At 39.8% G+C, this 22869-nt stretch overlaps 1 protein-coding gene across 6 annotated transcripts in view; it reads right to left on the bottom strand.

The window, feature by feature from the left end:
* The window catches only part of MND1 (meiotic nuclear divisions 1), a 53258-nt gene that overhangs the window by 21383 nt on the left and 9006 nt on the right, over window positions 1-22869 (bottom strand). For 5 of the 6 annotated variants that reach the window (XM_073341393.1, XM_073341394.1, XM_073341397.1 and 2 more), the window contains exons 2-5: window positions 21499-21564; window positions 19843-19900; window positions 19231-19338; window positions 18581-18729 (exon numbers count right to left, since the gene is read on the bottom strand). In XM_073341393.1, coding sequence (XP_073197494.1) covers window positions 18581-18729; window positions 19231-19338; window positions 19843-19900; window positions 21499-21564 — 381 coding nt within the window. The remainder of the gene's footprint in view (window positions 1-18580; window positions 18730-19230; window positions 19339-19842; window positions 19901-21498; window positions 21565-22869) is intronic. The other variant, XM_073341395.2, reaches the window with a different exon arrangement.

Below are 22869 nucleotides of genomic sequence, written 5' to 3'. Positions count from 1 at the left end.
AGGTTTGATTTTATAAACGTATTCATAGACCGGGTGTCATATATTGAGTTTTCCCCTTCATGGCACATAATTTTGCTACCTCATTCCATCACCAGTAACAGCCCTGTTTCATAGCAAACCCAAGAAGCAAACCTTGGTATAAGAGGCTACATGATACAGAAACATAATGCTGCTGTTACCTCTCCCACCACTGCATCCCTACTCAATGCAAGCAATGACTAATGTGTGCATATTGTGACAGATCCACCTACTGTTTCTGACCCTTCCCAAAGTCTGCCAAGTCCTGGGCACTGCCCCAACCACCTGGTTTGTAGTAAGCTCATGGAGTGCAAAGTTGTGGTCCCCAAAATCCTGCTCCCCTGTTCTGCTAAATTGCACGGATGATGCTACGGCTGGAGCAGTCTGCGTGTATGCGTGTGGGAAACTGCACAACTACTCACTTATTTATATAGCATCCACTTTCAAATATTACCTCCTATTCTGGACAAGATTTACCAATATACTGAGCAACTGTAAACATGCTCTGAAAGAGTGGAAGTTTCCCCCTCCCCCATTAACAGTGATCAATTTATATAGAAGTTACAGTAACAAGTAAGGCACATTTGGGTGAATTAAGTCCAACTACTCCCTCATTGCTGTCAATGAAAATAACCACAAGCTCAGTGAAGACTTGAAAGAAAATTATTTTCAGTGCTTATGGATCAATGTCCTAATAGCGAAAGCACATGATGGGGTACTTGGTGGTGTCTGCCAAGTCCACCAAATCACACCAGGGAACAGGATGACCGGCCCCTTGAGCACTTATCTATACTTTTTATGAAAAAAGGCTGCATGATCACAGTGGGGGACTTCAGTCTGAGTCACATACGCTGGAGGGCTCATGCTGCCAGTACTAAAATGTCCTCAGAATTTCTAGATATTACAGATGACAATTTTCTAACTTAAGAAGTGCTGAATACAACATGGGAGAATTCTACAGAAGACCTCAAACTAAAATTTGGTGGTTGGTTAGGTACAAGCGATCATGAAGCCGTGAAACTGACAAGAGTTCCATCACTTTCAATCTACTGCAGCTTTGATATGCTATGAATAGCTGAGGCAAGGCATGATTCTCTCCTTTCAAAGTTCTATGTGTCCCTGAACGCTACTTACCTTTTCTAGGAACTCCCCAAATTCACTTTCCCACTGATGAGTGTTTTTAAGGATTCTTTTTAGTATATGAAGATTATGCAGCATATTTTTCCAGTACATAATGTGATGCACTAGCACTTTCTTCCAATGGGCTTTAAAGGGACACTATCAACTTAAAAAGTCACATTTCTGCTTAGAAATATTTTATATGCTGCTGTTACAAGTAACACTTGATGGGATAACATGATTTTGGTAATTAATTGATCTTTAAATATTCATGGTAAATAGGCCCAATGGCCTGTGATGGGATGTTAGATGGGGTAGGATCTGAGATACTACAGAAAATTCTTTCCTGGGTATCTGGCTGGTGAATCTTGCCCATATGCTCAGGGTTTAGCTGATTGCAGTATTTGGGGTCGGGAAGGAATTTTCCTCCAGGGCAGATTGGAAGAGGCCCTGGAGGTTTTTCGCCTTCCTCTGTAACAGGGGCATGGGTCACTTGCTGGAGGATTCCCTGCTCCTTGAAGTCCTTAAACCAAGATTTGAGGACTTCAGTAGCTCAGACATAGGTGAGAGGTTTATCGCAGGAGTGGGTGGGTGAGATTCTGTGGCCTGCATTGTGCAGGAGGTCGGACTAGATGATCATAATGGTCCCTTCTGACCTTAGTATCTATGAACGGACTTGATCACATTTGTTATGTGCGAACAGTAATGAAGTCCAAATAAGTACTTACACTCTGGAGAAGAGCTCTGTGTGGCTCGAAAGCTTGTCTCTCTCACCAACAGAAGTTGGTCAAATAAAAAGGTATTACCTCACTCACATCATCTCTCTTATATCCTGGGACCAACACAGCTACAACTACACAGCGCACACACACACTGCTATAAAACTGCCAATTTCTCAAAGCTGAAAACAATTATGAGCCAAATCAGGTAGAAGAATTTAAACAGAAAAATATGAATTATAATTGGGAATTATTTAAGAACATTTTACTAAATGTCCAAAAAGCCTCAAGTGAGAAAGGAGGCCTCACGGGTTAAAAAAAACAGCCTGTCTTAGAGGAGTAGTGAAAGCAACAAGAAAATATATATAACAACTATAAGAAAGGGGAAGTTGATAGTAATGAAATAAATCAGAAGCTAGGAATTGTAAGAAATTGGTAAGGGAAGCATAAGGATACAGGGAGAAATCTATGGCCACCAGCAGTAAAGACAATAAGGAGGAGGTTTTTTAATTAAAATTTGGCTATTTGACAGTGAGGAATCATCATCAGAGAACATGTTTCTAGTGGGGTCCCACAGGGATCAGTTCTTAGCCCTTTGCTACTTAATATTTTTATCAATAATCTGGGGAAAAAATGAAATCAATCGATAATATTTGCAGATGACAAAAAGTTGGAGGAGTGGCAAATAATTAAGAGGACAGGTCACTGATAGAGAGCAATCTGGATCACCTGGTAAATTTGGTACAAGCAAACACTTTGTGTTTCAATAAAGCCAAATATAAAAAGTCATACATCTAGGAACAAAGAACGTAGGCCATCCTTACAGGATAAGGGACTCTATCTTGGGAAGCAGAGATTCTGAAAAGGACTTGGGGGGTCAGGGTGGTAATCAGTTAAACACGTTGTTCCAGTGCAACCACTGTGACCAAAAGGGCTAATGTGATCCGTGGATGCATAAACAGGGGAGTAGTAAATAGGAGCCGGGAGGTTATTTTACCTCTGTATTTGGCACTGGTGCAACCACTGCCGGAATACTGTGTCTGGTTCTGGTGTCCACAATTCAAGAAAGACATTGATAAACTGACGAGGATTCAGAGAAGAGCCACAAGAGTGATCTTCAAGGAGCTTAATCTGTTTCATTTAACCCAGAGACAGTTATGGGGTGACTTGAACAGAGTCTATCAGTATCTCCAAGAGTAACAAATATTTAATAATGGGCTCTTCAGTCTAGCAGACAAAGATATAACAAGACCCAATGGCTGGAAATGGAAGATAAACACATTCAGATGGAAAAAAAGATGTAAAATTTTTACCAGTGAGGGTAATGAACAACTGGAACAATTTACTAAGGATCACCAAGTGATTCCCCATCACTGGCGATTTTTAAACCAATATTCTCAAAAATATGCTCTAGTTCAAATTATTTTGATGAAGTTCTATAGCCTGAGTTATACAGTTGTTCAGACCACAGTGGAATCTGCTGGCCTTAGAATCTATGAATGTGTACTATCAGCACACTCAGGGTATATACACCCTGCAAAAAAAGATGTATTCTTAACTTGAGGTTAGGTAACTTGGATTAAAAATAGAAGCAATGATACAGCAACTCAGTCTTTAACTCAGGTTGGCAGCTTGAGGTAAAGCCTTTTGGAAAACCTAGGGTTGAACTCGAACTGATGACATGAGTTGCCATGCCTATTTTAACCCAAGTTAGGACACATTTGGGCGGGGGGGGGAAGAACCACAGAAATATCCTTATTACTGTGGCTGGCCACTGGGCTAACCCCTTAGGCATCTCAATAATTCAAATAAAAGTTTGATAAAGGAACGTTAATCCCTGCCTTGCAGGGAGTGTTGGGGTGACCAATTATATCATGTTTGTTCAGCACTTTGGAAGAAGTACTATTGTCTACCTTCCAGTTCAGTTTGTAATAAAAGGATGCAAAAATAACTGGACAGTGAAGATTTACAATACATTGTATAAAGGTCATTGCTAGGATTCTATTGAGTCAATTCACTGATATATGTATGCTTTGAAGAGGAACATTTATACATGCCCCCTGCATAAGAACAGTAGTTTTCACAAAAAGAAAAGGAGTACTTGTGGCACCTTAGAGACTAACCAATTTATTTGAGCATGAGCTTTCGTGAGCTACAGCTCACTTCATCGGATGCATGCCGTGGAAACTGCAGCAGACTTTATATATACACAGAAAATATGAAAAAATACCTCCTCCCACCCCACTGTCCAGCTGGTAATAGCTTATCTAAAGTGATCATCAGGTGGGCCATTTCCAGCACAAATCCAGGTTTTCTCACTCTCCACCCCCCCACACAAATTCACTCTCCTGCTGGTGATAGCCCATCCAAAGTGACAACTCTTTACAAAATGTGCATGATAATAAAGTTGGGCCATTTCCTGCACAAATCCAGGTTCTCTCACCCCCCTCCCAAAAACCACACACACAAACTCACTCTCCTGCTGGTAATAGCTCATCCAAAGTGACCACTCTCCAAGTTTAAATCCAAGTTAAACCAGAACATCTGGGGGGGCGGGGGTAGGAAAAAACAAGAGGAAATAGGCTACCTTGCATAATGACTTAGCCACTCCCAGTCTCTATTTAAGCCTAAATTAATAGTATCCAATTTGCAAATGAATTCCAATTCAGCAGTTTCTCGCTGGAGTCTGGATTTGAAGTTTTTTTGTTTTAAGATAGCGACCTTCATGTCTGTGATTGCGTTACCAGAGAGATTGAAGTGTTCTCCGACTGGTTTATGAATGTTATAATTCTTGACATCTGATTTGTGTCCATTTATTCTTTTACGTAGAGACTGTCCAGTTTGACCAATGTACATGGCAGAGGGGCATTGCTGGCACATGATGGCATATATCACATTGGTGGATGTGCAGGTATACGAGCCTCTGATAGTGTGGCTGATGTTATTAGGCCCTGTGATGGTGTCCCCTGAATAGATATGTGGGCACAATTGGCAACGGGCTTTGTTGCAAGGATAAGTTCCTGGGTTAGTGGTTCTGTTGTGTGGTATGTGGTTGTTGGTGAGTATTTGCTTCAGGTTGCGGGGCTGTCTGTAGGCAAGGACTGGCCTGTCTCCCAAGATTTGTGAGAGTGTTGGGTCATCCTTTAGGATAGGTTGTAGATCCTTAATAATGCGTTGGAGGGGTTTTAGTTGGGGGCTGAAGGTGACGGCTAGTGGCGTTCTGTTATTTTCTTTGTTAGGCCTGTCCTGTAGTAGGTAACTTCTGGGAACTCTTCTGGCTCTATCAATCTGTTTCTTTACTTCTGCAGGTGGGTATTGTAGTTGTAAGAAAGCTTGACAGAGATCTTGTAGGTGTTTGTCTCTGTCTGAGGGGTTGGAGCAAATGCGGTTGTATCGCAGAGCTTGGCTGTAGACGATGGATCGTGTGGTGTGGTTAGGGTGAAAGCTGGAGGCATGCAGGTAGGAATAGCGGTCAGTAGGTTTCCGGTATAGGGTGGTGTTTATGTGACCATTGTTTATTAGCACTGTAGTGTCCAGGAAGTGGATCTCTTGTGTGGACTGGACCAGGCTGAGGTTGGTGGTGGGATGGAAATTGTTGAAATCATGGTGGAATTCCTCAAGGGCTTCTTTTCCATGGGTCCAGATGATGAAGATGTCATCAATATAGCGCAAGTAGAGTAGGGGCTTTAGGGGACGAGAGCTGAGGAAGCGTTGTTCTAAATCAGCCATAAAAATGTTGGCATACTGTGGGGCCATGCGGGTACCCATAGCAGTGCCGCTGATCTGAAGGTATACATTGTCCCCAAATGTGAAATAGTTATGGGTAAGGACAAAGTCACAAAGTTCAGCCACCAGGTTAGCCGTGACATTATCGGGGATAGTGTTCCTGACGGCTTGTAGTCCATCTTTGTGTGGAATGTTGGTGTAGAGGGCTTCTACATCCATAGTGGCCAGGATGGTGTTATCAGGAAGATCACCGATGGATTGAAGTTTCCTTAGGAAGTCAGTGGTGTCTCGAAGGTAGCTGGGAGTGCTGGTAGCGTAGGGCCTGAGGAGGGAGTCTACATAGCCAGACAATCGTGCTGTCAGGGTGCCAATGCCTGAGATGATGGGGCGCCCAGGATTTCCAGGTTTATGGATCTTGGGTAGTAGATAGAATATCCCAGGTCGGGGTTCCAGGGGTGTGTCTGTGCGGATTTGATCTTGTGCTTTTTCAGGAAGTTTCCTGAGCAAATGCTGTAGTAGTTTCACACCCCTTGCTCTTCCTTGTGGTGCAGTCAAAGACTGAAACCTTCCTGAAATCTGTCCCAATACATGCATTATCTTAAAGTGCTGATCTCTTATTTTTCAGAACAACAGTGAAATTTTTTCTTGGATATCTTCCTTCTAGATCCCAAATTCTCAACCTCTCTAACCACTAATATCCCTCCAACTATGTAACCTGCCTTTCTATCACATTAAAAACAGCTATAAATCTGCCACAAGTCATGCAAACATAGACTCCAGTGTGTATACTGGACAGAAATCAAACCAAAGGTCCCATATGCCAACCACCAAGAGCATTTTTCAGCTGTTACACTGGTATCATTTTGGTCTTTAAAAGAATCATCATCATAGTTGGTTTTCTTTGAGTCAAGAAACCTAACCAAAGATGGTAAGACAACATAATTACCATAGCAGGTGGAGATGGTGCACAAGATAGTTACCGAGTTCCAACCACCATTCCAATGTCCCTTTTTCAGACACTCATAATTTAGTCAAATTAATTCCTTCTGGGTTTAAATTCTCCATGCTTTGTCTCAGTCCAGAGGTTAGCACTGGTGTGCTTTTTCGTTTGAACAAAAAACAGACTGTTTTGTATAAAAAAACTGCATGTATAAAAAAATTATATGCTCCTGTCTATATTATAGAAACCTTCTTCATCACTGAAGAGATTAGATAAACTGGATCTCAGAAGGTATGAAGAAGAGGGTAATTTTACAGCATTTATTACGCTATATTTTGTTTTGATCAGCAATTATATGGAAGAGTAACTCATCAGCTGAAGGTAGAAAGCAGTCTAACAAAATACAGATATACAGAACAGAGTGGAATCTAGTGAAATTCATCTAATAAAACATTAAAAATAGACAAGTTAAAAATCATAATCCTTGCACTAAAACCAAGTGTATACAACACTACAAAAATAGCACTCTCCAACTATTACTAACTAAAGCTATTTATAACGTAGATCAGTCTGTAGGCCAAGTCACTGTACTGAATTGGTTTCTGCTGTACTACTAGAGTTACATTGAACTGCAGACTCAAAGGTCTGTTGATACAATTATTTATCTTATACATATATAGTTCCAATCACACACTTGCTGATTAAAGCAGGGTACAGATATTTAAGATATATGTTTGCTAGCTAATTACACTGCCAGGAAACTCACAACAGAAGCAGTGCATCTGTGATAAAAAGTGTACCAGACAGCTGTTTTGCTCTGCTCTCCAGAGATCACCGATACCGAAGGCATTATCATCATTCACAAAGTGCCACTTAGGTACATAAACACTGCACAATAACTAAACTGAATCCAAGTAGGAACAGGTCCCACAATGACACACTGGATACAGAAAAAACAGTTTCAGGGAAGGACAGAAAGAATGGGACATGTTTATTATATACCACATAATGTCAAAAAAATAGGTTTTTAAAGAAGTTTCTGACATTGTAAGGAAAAGGAGAAACTTGAAATACATTAATTGGGCAGTTGTTCCAAGCCTGCTGAACAGCATGAAAGAAGGGATAGAATCTGCACCTAGTGAAGGAGTCAAAGAAAGCAATCAAAATAGTGAAGCACAGGAAGTATAAGAGAAGATGAAGGCAGAGCTATAAGAATCTTGTCTTCAGACAATGGAATATGCATAATAGGCTTCCATAGAAGGGAAAAAAAAACGTAAGAGGGATGACAAGTAGAATGGAAAAATGGAGAACAGCAAGAGCAAGAAACCAGTCCCACTACATTTCTAGACTCCTGAGGGAAGCCTCTTCTTTTGGGGGATGGGAGAAGAGAGAGAGAGCACTTAGTACAAAAGCTCTTTTCTTTTTGCATATATGAAATTGTACCATAAAGAGACAGATTAGCTCAGTTGAATGTTAATTTAAAAATCTGGAGAAAAATAATCAATCCAACTTTAGCAAAAATTTCATACTAAAGTTTTCTTACACTGCTCATAGTGGAAGAGTGGTACACAGAACAATTTCTCCTGAACCTTATTTTTAAAACTGCCCACAATATATTTCTTCCCCAACACCAGTGAGATTTGTTACTATTGAATTGCAAAGGATTTTTATAATTGAACAATTATGGTTTACAAGCATGTTTCTCAATGATAAAAAAAATGAATGCTTTGGACAATTTAAGGATAATTAATCATATTTAAAACACCTATTTTGTTCTGTGATGTTTTACGTTAGGCATTTAAAATAAAGCCAGCATGAAACAAGCGGAATGGGTCAAGTTGGAAAGTAATAGTTGTTTTCAGCAGTTCTCCATTAAATATTTTTTGCAATATGATGCTTTTAGTTTCATTTTGTTCTCTGTTCTTAATACTAGTTCCTAGAAAAGCAAATATCATACCCTTTGAAAAATACAGGACGATTGACTAAAGAGCTGTATTTTATATCTGAACACGTACTACTTTCCTCATACATTAATTAGGAGTTGGAAGTATGCACTTTTCCATCAGCAGCAATCCTTGCGTTATATACTGCAGTGCCAAATTCAGTAAGAATTTAGCTGTTGTTAGTAAAAAGTGAAATACCAGGTAACATGTTTGAAGAAGCTTTGACTTAAACAGTACCAGGTTTAAAAAAAAAAAAGAAAAAAAATTCAAAAACAAAAGTAATTACTAGCACTAGTTAGCAGAACTGGAATTAACAACTTGGAAGATAATGAATGAAGAAATATTCATGCTAGCTGAATAAAGGAAGATATTTTTGCAGGGAATCGTGATTGGAAAAATACTTGACTCCTTTTACAAACATATGATGGAGAATTGTCCAGACCATAAAACTGGGTGCCTAAAAAAGTTAGGCTCCAAAGCGGCCTGAATTTCAGTAGCACTGAGCAGCCATGAACTCCTCTTGAAGTCAACATAATTAGTACTACTGAAAATCAGGCCCCTTATTTAGACACCTAACGATGACTTAGGAGTCTAATATTAAGTATCCGTTTTTGAAATTTTTGACCTACCTCTCCTTGCCATAGATACAACAACCCTCACACTATTAACTGAATTACAATACTTGAAAGGAAGCAGTTTTTAATACTGTAATTTTAATCTGGGATTAATTCTAACACGTAAGTCATTAAATGTTTCTTCAGAGAAAATAATTTTATTTTTATTTATTTTGTTATCTAGCTATAATGCCAGTTGTAAACTCTACAGTTGGGAAACAGAAAATAAGAAATCCAGACCAAGGTTTTTTTAATTAGACAAAAAGATGGATTTGACAAAAGATAGAATGAGGACTTGCACATGATTAAGTGGAAGAATTAAGTTTCTCTGACTGCTTTCAGAGTTGGTGTAATTGGCAAGACTTCAGGGACAGATGGCTGTTTACTCAGATATCAAGTATGTCAAATCAACCTGAACAAAAATGAGAACAAGCAGAAATGCCTCATTCCTTATCCTCGCTTCACAACTGCAAGCAATCTTACAGTAAGAGCTGAAACAGCAATCAAAAATCCATCAGACACATCTGACAAAACAGTGCAAGTTTTTAACATGTGCAATTCCCCAGAAACTTTTGTCACTGTTTTTCTTAGCGCACAATTTAGAATTTGCTGAACTGGGAAATAAGAGAACAAGTGGGGATTAATAGTTACCAGGTCAGTGGACAGCAGAAAGAATGCTGAAGAACATCATCATTAAAAAAAGGAAGTCTTCTTTTGACAACTTTTACCTAAAAGGCTTTTCAGTGATTGCGGTTTCTAACCAGCTAGAACACATACTGTCAGAAAGTTTCAGGGACAAAACACAGACAATCCCAGACACTGTATGTGTTACTCAAAAGGGACTGATATAAATTATACTCTATATCCAATCACTCTCTAAAGAGAGCACAAAAATAATTCAAGTCATTATTCTGGAAGCTGAATGCACAATAAGTCCAAGGTATACATTTACGTATTATAAGCGTACTAGAAATCCCAGAGTGGAACACACACAGAGACTAAATCTAGCAATTTGACAGCAGCCTTTCACAGCTGCATTTGTTACTCTTGTTGATTTCATAAACTAGAAGTAATGTTCAGTCAATCAAGTCACTTCTAAAGTCACCTCTAATTCCAAGTACAGGGTACAGACTGTAAAGGAACCATATGTACGGTAACAATTAGCTGTCCTATTAAGAATGTACGCAGAACGCAGGAGCCTTTTTTTTCTTAAAATAAGTATCTCTGCTTCAAACCAAGTTTTGAAATTTAGCTTTACTGAAATTGGAGGATGCTTTATTCACAGATCAGACAAGTGAGTGGCCTTAAATTCTCCTGTGTGAACTTTTCATGTGCCACTCATTCCAAAGAGGGGACCTCTGTCCTGTGAGCTTCCAAATAAAAACAGATTTAAAAATTTTATTAAAGCTAATGTTAAAAAATTATATAATACACATGTTAAGAAAAGAGTGTCTGTACATCTTGGTATAGTGCTTAGATTATCCACACAATACAAAGTTTGTCTTTAAAGTCATAAAATACATATAGTGCATAATCAGCAATAACCCCCAAATTTAGGTGAATAAATTTAAGAATACAGTTTAGATATTCGCATCCAAGTATTCAGGTACTTATACAGAGAGTTGGTTGTGGAAAGCAAATATAGCAATGAGTGAAGATTGTCCCTCAGTAATTGAGAATTTAGGATAGGTTGTCCATTTAGAAAGTACAATCCACGAGGAAAGTATTTCAGTTACTTTCCCGACGACGCTTCTCATCGGCACTCCAGCTCATCCCTCCTGGTATTGCCGATGTCTGGTGATGTGTTCTATGTAGATGTCCCTTGACCACCTGATAGCGTCCAAAACCATGAGTTGCCACATCAGCTGAGCGTAGCATTGACCGATTCCGCATTCTCGTAACATGCTCGTTACTGGGGTCACATGTGCCGAGGGCTCCAACAATCAGCGGGTGTGTCTGAACCTGGTAACCCTTAGCTCTCAAGGTTTAGGCCAGAGGGGTGTATTTCTCCACCTTTCGAGCTCGGGCGTCATGGAAAGCTGGGGTCCTGTTTTCAAAGGGCACTATGACATCCACCATCATGATCTTCTTCTGGTCCTCATTAGTGATGACGATGTCTGCTCACAGTTGGCTGTTGGTTCCGGGGATGGCGGAGTTCACAGCCATCTTCCCAATGGGTAGTGGGATGGCTCTGACTAGGTGATGTTGCATGGCGTTATGTCGCAGCTGCCAGGCTCTGGAATGAGGCTTGCAGCTACACAGGACATGGGGGAGTGTCTCATTGGCATAGCCACACTTCCTGTATTGTTTGTCTCTATTCCTGTGGCACATGGCCCCTTTCAGCGGAACGCAGACGAGCCAGGCCCAGGGGATGAACCTCCAGTCAGCAAATTGGGTGAAGCTGCCCCCAGGGAGGAAGTGGTTGCTGGCATCCCACTTGCACGCCACCTCGAAGGCCTAAAGTACCATTACATTTGTTAGAATACTAGGAGTTCCTCACCCAGGACCAGATTTTACCATCCTCAGTCACATCACCTTACTCCACTGATTATTAAAATCTGCTTATTCAGTGGTCAGTGGGACTTCACTCATGAAGTAAAGTACTATTTAATGCAAGTTTCAGAGTCTGACCCAAAATAAGTTTCCCCACAGTCAGTTCACATTGAAGTCAGGGGGACTTTTGCCTCAACTTCAGCATGAGCAGATGAGGCACAGGTTTGGGCCAGTAATTCTTCGAAAGAGGTAAAAAGAGAGGGAGATGCCATTGTGTTAAAAATTCTGCATTCAGTTTCAGAGTGTCTCTCTAAAAGGCTGATATTTTTCCTTCAAAAGATAATCATGGGATATACAATACAAAATAAGGTAACACACGTTTTTAATTTATTTTTATCTTTTTAAATCTAGCCCATAATCCCTCTATAATTCACATAAAACCAGCTTTTTTTAAAAAAAAGTTACTATAAAATCACTCGAATTCTATTTTACATCAACTGATGGTGGGGGAATCTATACTTCACAGACACACCGTCAATAAATGATCTGGAGGTATCTTCATAAATGATCTGGAGGATGGTGTGGATTGCACTCTCAGCAAATTTGCGGATGATACTAAACTGGGAGGAGTGGTAGATACGCTGGAGGGGAGGGATAGGATACAGAGGGACCTAGACAAATTGGAGGATTGGGCCAAAAGAAATCTGATGAGGTTCAATAAGGATAAGTGCAGGGTCCTGCACTTAGGACGGAAGAACCCAATGCACAGCTACAGACTAGGGACCGAATGGCTAAGCAGCAGTTCTGCAGAAAAGGACCTAGGGGTGACAGTGGACGAGAAGCTGGATATGAGTCAGCAGTGTGCCCTTGTTGCCAAGAAGGCCAATGGCATTTTGGGATGTATATGTAGGGGCATAGTGAGCAGATCGAGGGACGTGATCGTCCCCCTCTATTCGACATTAGTGAGGCCTCATCTGGAGTACTGTGTCCAGTTTTGGGCCCCACACTACAAGAAGGATGTGGATAAATTGGAAAGAGTCCAGAGAAGGGCAACAAAAATGATTATGGGTCTGGAACACATGACTTTGTGAGTTGCTTTCCCCCGCCCTGAAGCGCAGGAATACCAAAATGAGAGCTGCCCTGACAATTGAGAAGCCAGTGGCGATAGCCCTGTGGAAGCTTGCAACACCTGACTTCTACCAGTCAGTCGGGAATCGATTCGGAGTGAGCAAATCTACCGTGGGGACTGCTGTGATCCAAGTAGCCAATGCAATCACTGACCTTCTGCTAACAAGGGTTATATAGAACTTTATAAACCACACTAATGCCAACATAAGAAGATACCATCAAGTATATTCATAGCCCTAGTATCACAATAGGACAGCCAATAGTTACAGTACACATAGTTTCATTACTGGCCCAACCATGTGCCTAATCTGCTCACACTGAAGTTTAGGCAAAAGTTTTAATCCATTTAATATGTATAATGTTAATTTTGTATCATTCTAGTCATGTGGTACCAACTTAAATACCCTACAGAAGTCTAAATATATAACATCAACATTACCACCTTAATCAGCCGAACTTATAATCACATCAAAAAATACCAAATTAGTTTGACAAGATTTATTTTCCATAAACCTTTGCTGATTGGCATTAATTATATTAGTATCCTTTTAATTCTTTATCAACCAAGTCCCATATCAGCTATTCCACTATTTTGCTTTGGATCAATATCAAGTTGACAGATCTATATTTATTCAGGTTGTTCCATTTATTCTTTTTAAATATTTACACATTAGCTTTCTTCCAGTTCCCTGAACTTCCCCAGTGTTCCAAGACTTACTGAAAACCAACAATGATCCACAAAACTCCTTGGTCAACTCTTTTAAAATTCTTGCTTGCAAGTTATCTGGACCTGCTGCTGGGAAAAGTTTGGAAGAGAATAAAATCTTTTTGTCTATTCCCATCAAAAAAAACATTGTTTAGAAAACAGTTGTTCAACACTGTCAGTAATCTTTCTCTTGGCAGAGACATAGAGGTTCATTTGGTACTACTTATTCTGTAGGCTATTGGAAACAAGATTTGTTGCAGACACCATGTGATTGAAGATGTTTGCCAGCTTTATTATTCACACTTCTTCTTGTGGTTCTCAAGAGGGAAGCTGGGTTAGAAAGCAGTGGTAAAATCCTGACCCTACTTAAGTCAATGGGAGTTTTGCCATGGACTTCAACGAGGCCATGATTCCACCCTGGGTGTTTAGCAGAAAACCAACAGCAAGATGGGAAACTAAAAAACAAAAGCACCCAAACAACAGTGACACCCACAATGAAAAGGGAATTAAAACCAAAGTTAATTGCCATGTTGCTGATTGCACAACAGGATCACTGCCTAGAATGTACTCACGCTGTTCACTAAGAACTGAGAAAAAAGGATGGGGAAGTGTCTACTAAGTGACCAAAGGCATTATGACTTTTTTTGGGGGGGGGGAAGTTTCTTCAAAGAAAATATCCATTTAAAAACAAACAATGATTTAATCTTGAGCTCTTTACGTGATTACAGGAGAAACAAGCTACTTTCAAGGGAGGCCAAAATAAAAGTATTGGAACAGTATTTTCTGCTCTCTGTGGACCTTCTAGTAATTTATAGTTACTGCACTGAATTTGGAAATGCTTTGAAAGAGGAATATTTAAGTCTTGCCTACCCCTAGCATTTTTCAAGAAATCGCACACTGTTGCAGGTCCACCAGCGACAGCAAAGGTAAAAGCACAAGTATAGAATTCCAGCATTTTTACTACTGTGTCCCAACATCACTTTTGATAATGCAATGGAGTTTTCCTGAAAAAACAAACGTGTACATAGCCGTAATGAAAGCTGAACCACAACACTGATATCCAAGAATAAAGTTTCTTATTTTCTTGGTTCTGAATAGATGAGTCAGATTCCATTGCTGGTGATCAGCTGAATAATTTGGGTGTGGTTTAGTAATTCCTAAAAGACTGAAACAAGTGTTAAATTGCAAAAGCAGTTGTTAAACTGACTGCCCCTAGGCTTGTCTTCACTAGGATTTCAAAATGTGTTAGAACATGTTAGCAAACACCTATTCTAAAACTCTAGTGTAGACTTTAACATATGCTAGCTGGTCAGGCTGAAGCATAGGCTTAATTGTTGAGTTACACCAGGGAGGAATTTAGCCCATTGTTTCACATTTACAAAAATGTCTGTGTCACAACTCACTGTTTGTTTTGACTAATAGAAAGGTGTGTTATTAGATCATCTTAGTTAACACATTCTAAAGCTGAAGAAAGAGGTTTAGGCCAGGTCTACAGTACAGACCTATACTGGTGTGAAAAATCCACACCTCTGAGCTATATAGTAATACCAACCTACCCCACCTGTTTTCTCCTCCACCCCCATGTCTTCCTCCTCCATGTTGGCAGAAAAGCATCTCCCACCGACATAGCTACCATCTCTTGGGGAGGCTGATTAACTACGCGAACAGGAGAGCTTCTCCCGTCCTTATAGGAGTGTCTTCACTATAGGCTACGCTACAGCTGTAGCGATGTATGTGATGAAAAGCCTTAAGCTCGCCACTTGAAAAATTAGTAGTTATATCCTGCAAGTCTTCAGCATTAACACTTCACTGAAGTAACTGGGGGGGAAAGAGTTCAACCCCGTCACACAACTATTTATTCAGGCTCTCTACAAAGGTCTTATCTACATTAGGAACACTAGGATACAAAAAAAATCAACCACTAACAAAGCTCTTAGAGTCCTATCTTCACTACAGCCACATTTGTTACTACCAGCAAAAAATACAAGTCCTAAATATAATTTCATAGCACTAACGCAGCCAAAGACTACATAGTGTCAGTTAAATTCAGCACACTTGAGAAAGGTTCACCCTCTACCAAACCGCTAACTATTTTTTCTCCAATATGAAAGCCTACATTTTTCAGATTCTGAAACGGATGAGGGGAGGGGACAATAAATATTACCATACAAATGGACCTGGACAAGACAGACAAAAGGGAAACATATCACACTGCACATTGTAGGCTGTATGACTATAATCAAAAGTGTGTGATGTGCTAAAGAAGTGGGATGATAACTTACGATTTGCTGCTTTACATGTTATGACATGAGAGACTTGCTGACTGGATTTGGAAAGCATTAAGAAAACATATGCAAGTGCTCGTGTAAGGAAGAATATAAACACTTAGATGTAACTAATTGTTTTAAGTCTGTAATCATAGACAGAACATTTCAACATCTAGTAAAAATAAGTGTCCAGAGAGCTACTGTTATTGAAATGCAAATTTTCTTCAGAAAAGCCTACTTACAGAATAGTGAGGATCCAAAAGGAAACAAGCAAGTCCACTTGTCTTTTCTAACTGAAGTACTATATAATTCCCTTCCCCTTCAATAACTCAGAATAATACGTCGAAGAAACCTAAAGAATGTCTTAGGCCCAGCCTATGCAGTTCTTGGACCAGTATAATTACGTCAGTTAGGGGTGTGATTTTTTTCCTGAAGTAGTTACACCAGTACAACCCCTATTGTGAATGCAGGTATACTGATATAAAGGGCTCATACCAGTGTAGTTTATTCCCCTTCCCATATGAGACTAGCCATACTGATATAAAGCACCCTTATATTACTATAACTGCATATACACTAGAGTGGCAATATCACTTTCACTATACCAGTAGAGTACAACTAATGTATGTAGATAAGATCTTAAATATTCAGTGTGATTTTAATGCAGCTACTGCAGGATATTCCAAGGATAATATTCATCAATATGAGAGAGAGAGAGAGAGATAAGATAGGCCAGAGGGCAAAATAATGACTATAGCATATCGATTTCATTGTTCTGCTAGCAGGCTATGTGGTCTTTTAAATAAATTATACTCAGTCAGACTTGAAATGACATGTCCAAAAACAAATTTGCATTCAACAAGGCAGTTGTAATGGTGTGTTTGGGTGAACAAGGCTGGAGTTTTGGCACACACTGATTTGGTTGCTCAGTTGCTTATTTACATTGTGGCAGGTTTTTCAATTGGTCAGTTTGTAGATCTCCCAAGTTGCCTTGTCTCTATCTTATTTGGATGCTCTAATGAGGTGATGAATTTTACTACTTTTGCTAGGAACCTAATTCCAAAATAGGTCAGTGGAGGAGAGTTAAACTGATCTAGTTTTTCAAAGAATTAAAAACCTTGTTAAAATGTCAGACAGGAACCAGCACAGTGTTACTGCCCTGCGGCAAAAATGGATTTAATTTCCATCCCCCGCAGACTCTCAACTGGAGGCCACACCTGGAAATGCTGCAAGGTCATCCTGCTGAGGATAGCGGAAGCAGTTCACGTTATAATTTACACTCACATCGTGCCTTTCATTTGACAATCTCAGATGTCACACAAGGATGTGAGGCTTTACAAACATTAATGAGGCCACACAACATACCTGTGAGGGAGCTGTTATTTAAACTCACTATAAAAATTGGTTTCAGAAGTGAACTGTAGCTCACGAAAGCTTATGCTCTAATAAATTTGTTAGTCTCTAAGGTGCCACAAGTGCTCCTCTACTATAAAAATTGGTGATCTGAGGCACAAAGAGGGTAAGTGACTTGCCCTGCAAGGTCAGTGGTGGAACCAGGAACAGATATGAGGGCATCATAGTCATGTTAGCATCTCTTCCAACTCATCCAAAGCACCTGCCTACATGACTGCCAATACATCTGGAACACCCTGCTCCTATTAGTGATGGTCAGGATTGCAGTGCTTCCTCCATGCTGCCTTACAGCACTTTGAAAATCACGCTGGCTTGTGAAAAACCAGAGGAATTATGGGATATTAGGAAAGGAATCATGGGAGTTTGTGAATCTGACCCAAATCTCAGTAGGTTCCAATAGCTACCCTACAATGCATCAAAAGAAAAATCCCAGAATACATAGAGCCTGGCAGCAAAACACTGGACCCAGGGGTGCCTGCCCAGAATGTGGTGGGCCTATTTTAAAAAATAAGAGCAGTCTTGTGTGGATGCTGAGATTCACAAGGGAAACCGCTTAGACCAGTTTAGATAAAGCCGAGTGGATGAAGAACTACACTGAGAAAACTCTCATGTAAACAAGGCCTCAGCTCATTCCACCTTTAGTTAAATAAGTAACATGCTCTGAAATAAATAAATTTTGTATTCATAACCCATTCACTGAAGAATCAGTTAATTGTTCCAAATCAGGGAAAGAACAGATTAAAAGAAATGTCATGTGATCAGACCATGAAGTTGCTTACAAAAAGTCGCCCTCTGAGTTTTGGTTATATTTATACTCTGAATAAACAAAACTGACGAGTAGAAGTCTTTCCAGTGAACAGCAATTCAAACAAACAAGCAGAATAATTGGGTTTATTTAAAAAACAAATAGAAATAATACTGAAAATATAGAATAACAACGTTGGCTCAAAAGAGAGTCATGCACTCATCTAGAACATTGTGACCAGTTTGGTCGACTCCCCTAAAAAGGAGTGCAGGGTTGGTTTGACAGGGTACCTGAGGACTAAAGCTACCAGCCAGAAACAGATACCCAAGTTAAGGCAGCACTCTGCTGGGATGTCCATTTTAGTCCTCAGAACATCACCCAGCCACAACATACAATGGCGTAAAAAGGAAAATGCATACTGCCCAATAATTTAAAGATAATTCCCCAGGTAAAAATGTTTTGAATCTGAAGCAAATGGGCCACAATTTTTTTCTGCATCAATGGAACACAAACAAAAAAATCTTCTCAACCATGGCAACATTTTTTAAAGCATCTGTGTTCTGGCTCATGAATAGGCTCTTTTTGATAAAACGGTAAAATAGCAGGAAAAAAAACTTTATTAGCTGGGTGAAATGGACCTACTGGCAGCATGTCCTGTAACAAACTGAGATAGATATGGCAAGGACTGTAGGAAAACAGAATGCCAATACCATTCAGACAAACAAGTGCTTTTCGCAACACAAATATACCTGAGTCTCCAGTGCTTCCAATTTACGCTTCCTGGCATGAAGAGCTTTACTTGGAAAAGCCCAAAAATAATTGGAAGTTCCAATCCTATCGGTGTCCACCATACCATCATCAACTAAACTTTGCAGGATCTCCTTGACCGACATTGCGGCTAACAAAGAAAAAAAAAGTCACTTTTTCTTCAGTGTATGTGTTAAGTGGTTATACTTTATTTTAAAATATGATTGCGAAGCAAGTATGTCAATGTAACAGACAATGTACTACACCTATTTTCATTTTCACTGCAGATTATTTATGTTGCTGTAGTTCTAAGCAAAGCACATAATCCACAAACACATATTTCTGAAAAGCTTATTCCTTTTTCACAAGCTATCTGGAAGACACCAAAAATAAAGATCTTGTGCCACAGCCACTCCATGCAGAGAATCCCTTTGATGTCTAATGGCAATATCATGCATAGGATAGCTCACAATACGAAGACAATTTGTTCCTGGATATTTTCCATTCTGGGTCCTGACTTTTCCCCTAATCTAGACCAGTTTGGAATGTAGCAAGCAACAAAGAAAAATCATCAGAGCACGTGAGATTAGCAATCCCCTTCCCTAAAGTACTACTTTATAGAGGGAAAACCTTCCTACAAAAGGACACTTACGTGTAAAATTGCAGGTCAGGCCTGTAGTGCTTAGTAAAGGTGAGTGGGGACCAAATGGCAGTCTCACAGTTACTTCTGTGGTGGCGGATGCTCTTTTGGTCTCTGAAACTGCCAAGGATCTAGTTAAATGGGCCATAATCTGAAGTTGGACACCTAAATCCTTAGTTAAGCACCTAAACATATGGCATGATTCTCAGAGATGGAAGCTGTGGGTGCTCAGCAATGACTTCAGTAGGTGCTCAGCTCCTTCGAGAATCGTGCCATGTATTTAGGTAGCTAACTAGGGATACAAGTTCCAGACTTTAGACATCAGCACTTGAAAATGTTGGCCTTAATGTCCAATATAAGTTACAGCTACTAGTAACATAGGGTTGGGATGTGCGTGCATAAAATGTACAGTTTCTAAATTTACACTTGGTTAGGTCACCATGACTAACCAGTTGCAGCTAGGTATTTTTTTTCTTTTGTTTAACGTTACTGTTATAAAGATCATAAAGTCAGTGTTATGTGAAAACATGAAAATGCACACGGCTGTTCCTCTGAAACTAGTCCACAAAACAATTCTCAATGTCTAAACAAGTTTTAGGGAGGGGGGAAAGCATTAATACTTACTAATTCCTTTCTCTTTGGGAGCAATCTTCTCCATATCCTTTAATTGGAACACATCTTTCTGTTCAAAACACAAAAGGCACGTCAGCTCTGAATGACGGTCTCATTTAAGTCATGTCTACGTTCTTTACTAAATTAATCCCAACAAATATACAAGTACCATATCTAATGTATTTTTTCATTTCTCCAGGAAAAATATTGCATGCTCCTCAAGATAGAGCTAAAGTACTTGAAAATAAAAAGTGATTTTATTTTGTTGTAGGCTTTGTTATTTCCTCCAGTTTTTCTTTGTTACTTTAATTAATTGCTTCATGCCTAAATTTAGGCTGCTAGCTCCTCAGGGAAGAGAGCGCTGTGGCCAGATCCTCAGCCCCTAGTCTAGCTGCTTTTGCACTGCAGCATCACAATAAATTAATTTTAACAAACAAAATAAATAATATTTCAGTTACATCACAAACACAAAGGTGTCTCTGAGTTGGAGCTCCATTTCTCTTCCCCTTCCACTGCCCTCTTTTGGGTGCATTCTCATCCTTCCCTTTCCTATTTCCCAGTTTTATCCCTCTCCCATACTGTCGAATTTGAGCATCCCTAACTACCTCCCTGCCTTCTGTGGGAGCACAGTGAAACTGATGAGATTTGGAGCCTAAGGAACAAAGCAAATACTGAAAATGTCCCAAATTCCTGTTTAATTTTACTTTGCTGCTCCCTCACATATGGACTGGAGGTTATTAAGGTACCAGGTCATGTGGCTTTGTGCATCCACCTCTGTTACACATGGCAGTCCCTTTACAGGAAAATGTTTGAGAAATACTACATAGAAGTACATGAAGCACAAGCACGTCAGCAGCAATTACTGATGTTATGAGAAATCTAACTTTGGATTTCCTGACTGTTGTACCTAAATTTGAAACCGTTGCACTACCTGAAAAATAAACCTTTTTGGTTTTCGACTTAACTGTTAATACCTTATCCACTGCTGACAAGGGAATCAATAAAAGTTCAGTTGAACTGGTGCCGAACAATTTAACTAAAAGAGCATCCAAAACTCTACTTAGCACAAGCTCATCTGCACCTCTCACCAACACCTTTGATCAGCAACCGATAGTTTCACAAATGCAAGTAAGGCCACTGTGTCCTAGGAAAAATAAAGCTGGCTAAAAATTTAGCAGTTTGATGGAATCACAAAGGTATTTTCCCCCTATGGTACATTAATAAAGAATAGTAATATACTGCTTTTCATTTAGTCACTCTCAAAGAACTGTATAAAGGAGATCAGTATCACTATCTGCATATTACACATGGGGAAACTGAGGCACAGAACAGGGAAGTGACTTGCCCAAGGTCACCCAGCAGGACAGTGGCAGAGCCAGGAACTGAACCCAAGACTCCTGAATCACAGTCCAGTGCCCGAGCCACTCAGTCTCTCTGGCTCCTTATGGGTGCTCCCAATGGCCAGGAGCGGGAGGGAGAGATCAGTGGTTTGCGCATTGGCCTGCTAAACCCAGGGTTGTGAGTTCAATCCTTGAGGGGGCCATTTAGGGATCCGGGGCAAAACTTGGGGATTGGTCCTGCTTTGAGCAGGGGGTTGGACTAGATGACCTCCTGAGGTCCCTTCCAACCCTGATATTCTATGAAATATGCAAAAATTAAAACACTTACTGTTTCAAAAAATATTTCCATCATACGAGTTCTCTTCTCTTCAACACTCAGTCCCCTTTTCTTGGACTACAATAGAACATGTATTCAGTACTTAGAATTAACATTTCATTCAGAATTCACATCTATTTACTCTAGAAGAACCATTTCCTTGACATCTCCCTTAATACTGTCCTACATCACAATACTCCCTAAAACAGGACTTCTTCACAAAGGAAAACCATGCCGGGCTAATCCATTCAAAATATATCAATTGTTTCAAAGATATTAAGTTTGGTACTGATATGTTGTATAATCTAGTTCATCCCCTACCTCACTGCAAGGTAGTTTTCAATGTGTTTTACTGCATCCCTATAGTTCCTTGTCTGTCTTGCCTTACTAACTCAGTTCCAGTCTCTCTTGGTAACTGGTACCAATGCCCAATTGTCCTTAAAAAGTTATTTCTACTATTTAGTCTATAGTGTGAGACTTCTGCTTTTTGTCTGACTCATTTATTTCTGTGAATATTGTTCTTTCCTTCTTGTTAAAATGACATAGCCAATGTGAAATCTAGACCATTTTAAAGTATAAGTTAGAGTAGTTTTCAGATACTGTATCTGCCTTCAAATCACCTTTCCAATGTTGTGGATTAACAATCACATTATCTTTATTAAAAACATAAGAACAGCCATACTGGGTCAGACCAAAGGTCCATCTAGCCCAGTATTCTGTCTTCCAACTTGTGGCTAATGCCAGTGCCCCAGAGGGAATGAACAGAACAAGTAATCATTAAGGGATCCATCCTGTCACCCATTCCCAGCTTCTGGCAAACAGCAACTAGGAACACCATCTCTGCCCATCCTGGCTAATAGCCATTGATGGACCTATCCTTTATGAATTTATCTAGTTCTTTTTTAATCCTGTTATAGTCTTGGCCTTCACAACATCCTCAGGCAAGGAGTTCCACAGGTTGACTGTGCACTGTGTGTGAAAAAATACTTCCTTTTGTTTGTTTTAAACCTGCTGCCTATAAATTTCATTTGGTGACCCCTAGTTCTCGTGTTATAAGAAGGAGTAAAAAACACTTCCTTATTTATTTTCTCCACACCAGTCATGATTTTATAGACCTCTATCATATCTCCCATTATTCATCTCTTTTCCAAGCTGAAAAGTCCAAGTCTTATTAATCTCTCCTCATATGGAAGCCGTTCCATACCCCAATCATTTTTGCTGCCCTTTTCTCAACCTTTTCCAATTCCAGTACATCTTTTTTGAGATGGGGTGACCACATCCACACGCAGTATTCAAGATGTTGGTGTACCATGGATGTTTAAAGAAGCAATATGACATTTTCTGTCTTATTATCTATCCCCTTCTTAATGATTCCCAACATTC

Source organism: Lepidochelys kempii, chromosome 4 (assembly GCF_965140285.1).
Source record: "Lepidochelys kempii isolate rLepKem1 chromosome 4, rLepKem1.hap1, whole genome shotgun sequence".
Classification (NCBI taxonomy): Eukaryota; Metazoa; Chordata; order Testudines; family Cheloniidae; genus Lepidochelys; species Lepidochelys kempii.
Note: the sequence above shows the minus strand (reverse complement) of the source record. Positions and strands in the feature narration are given on the sequence as shown.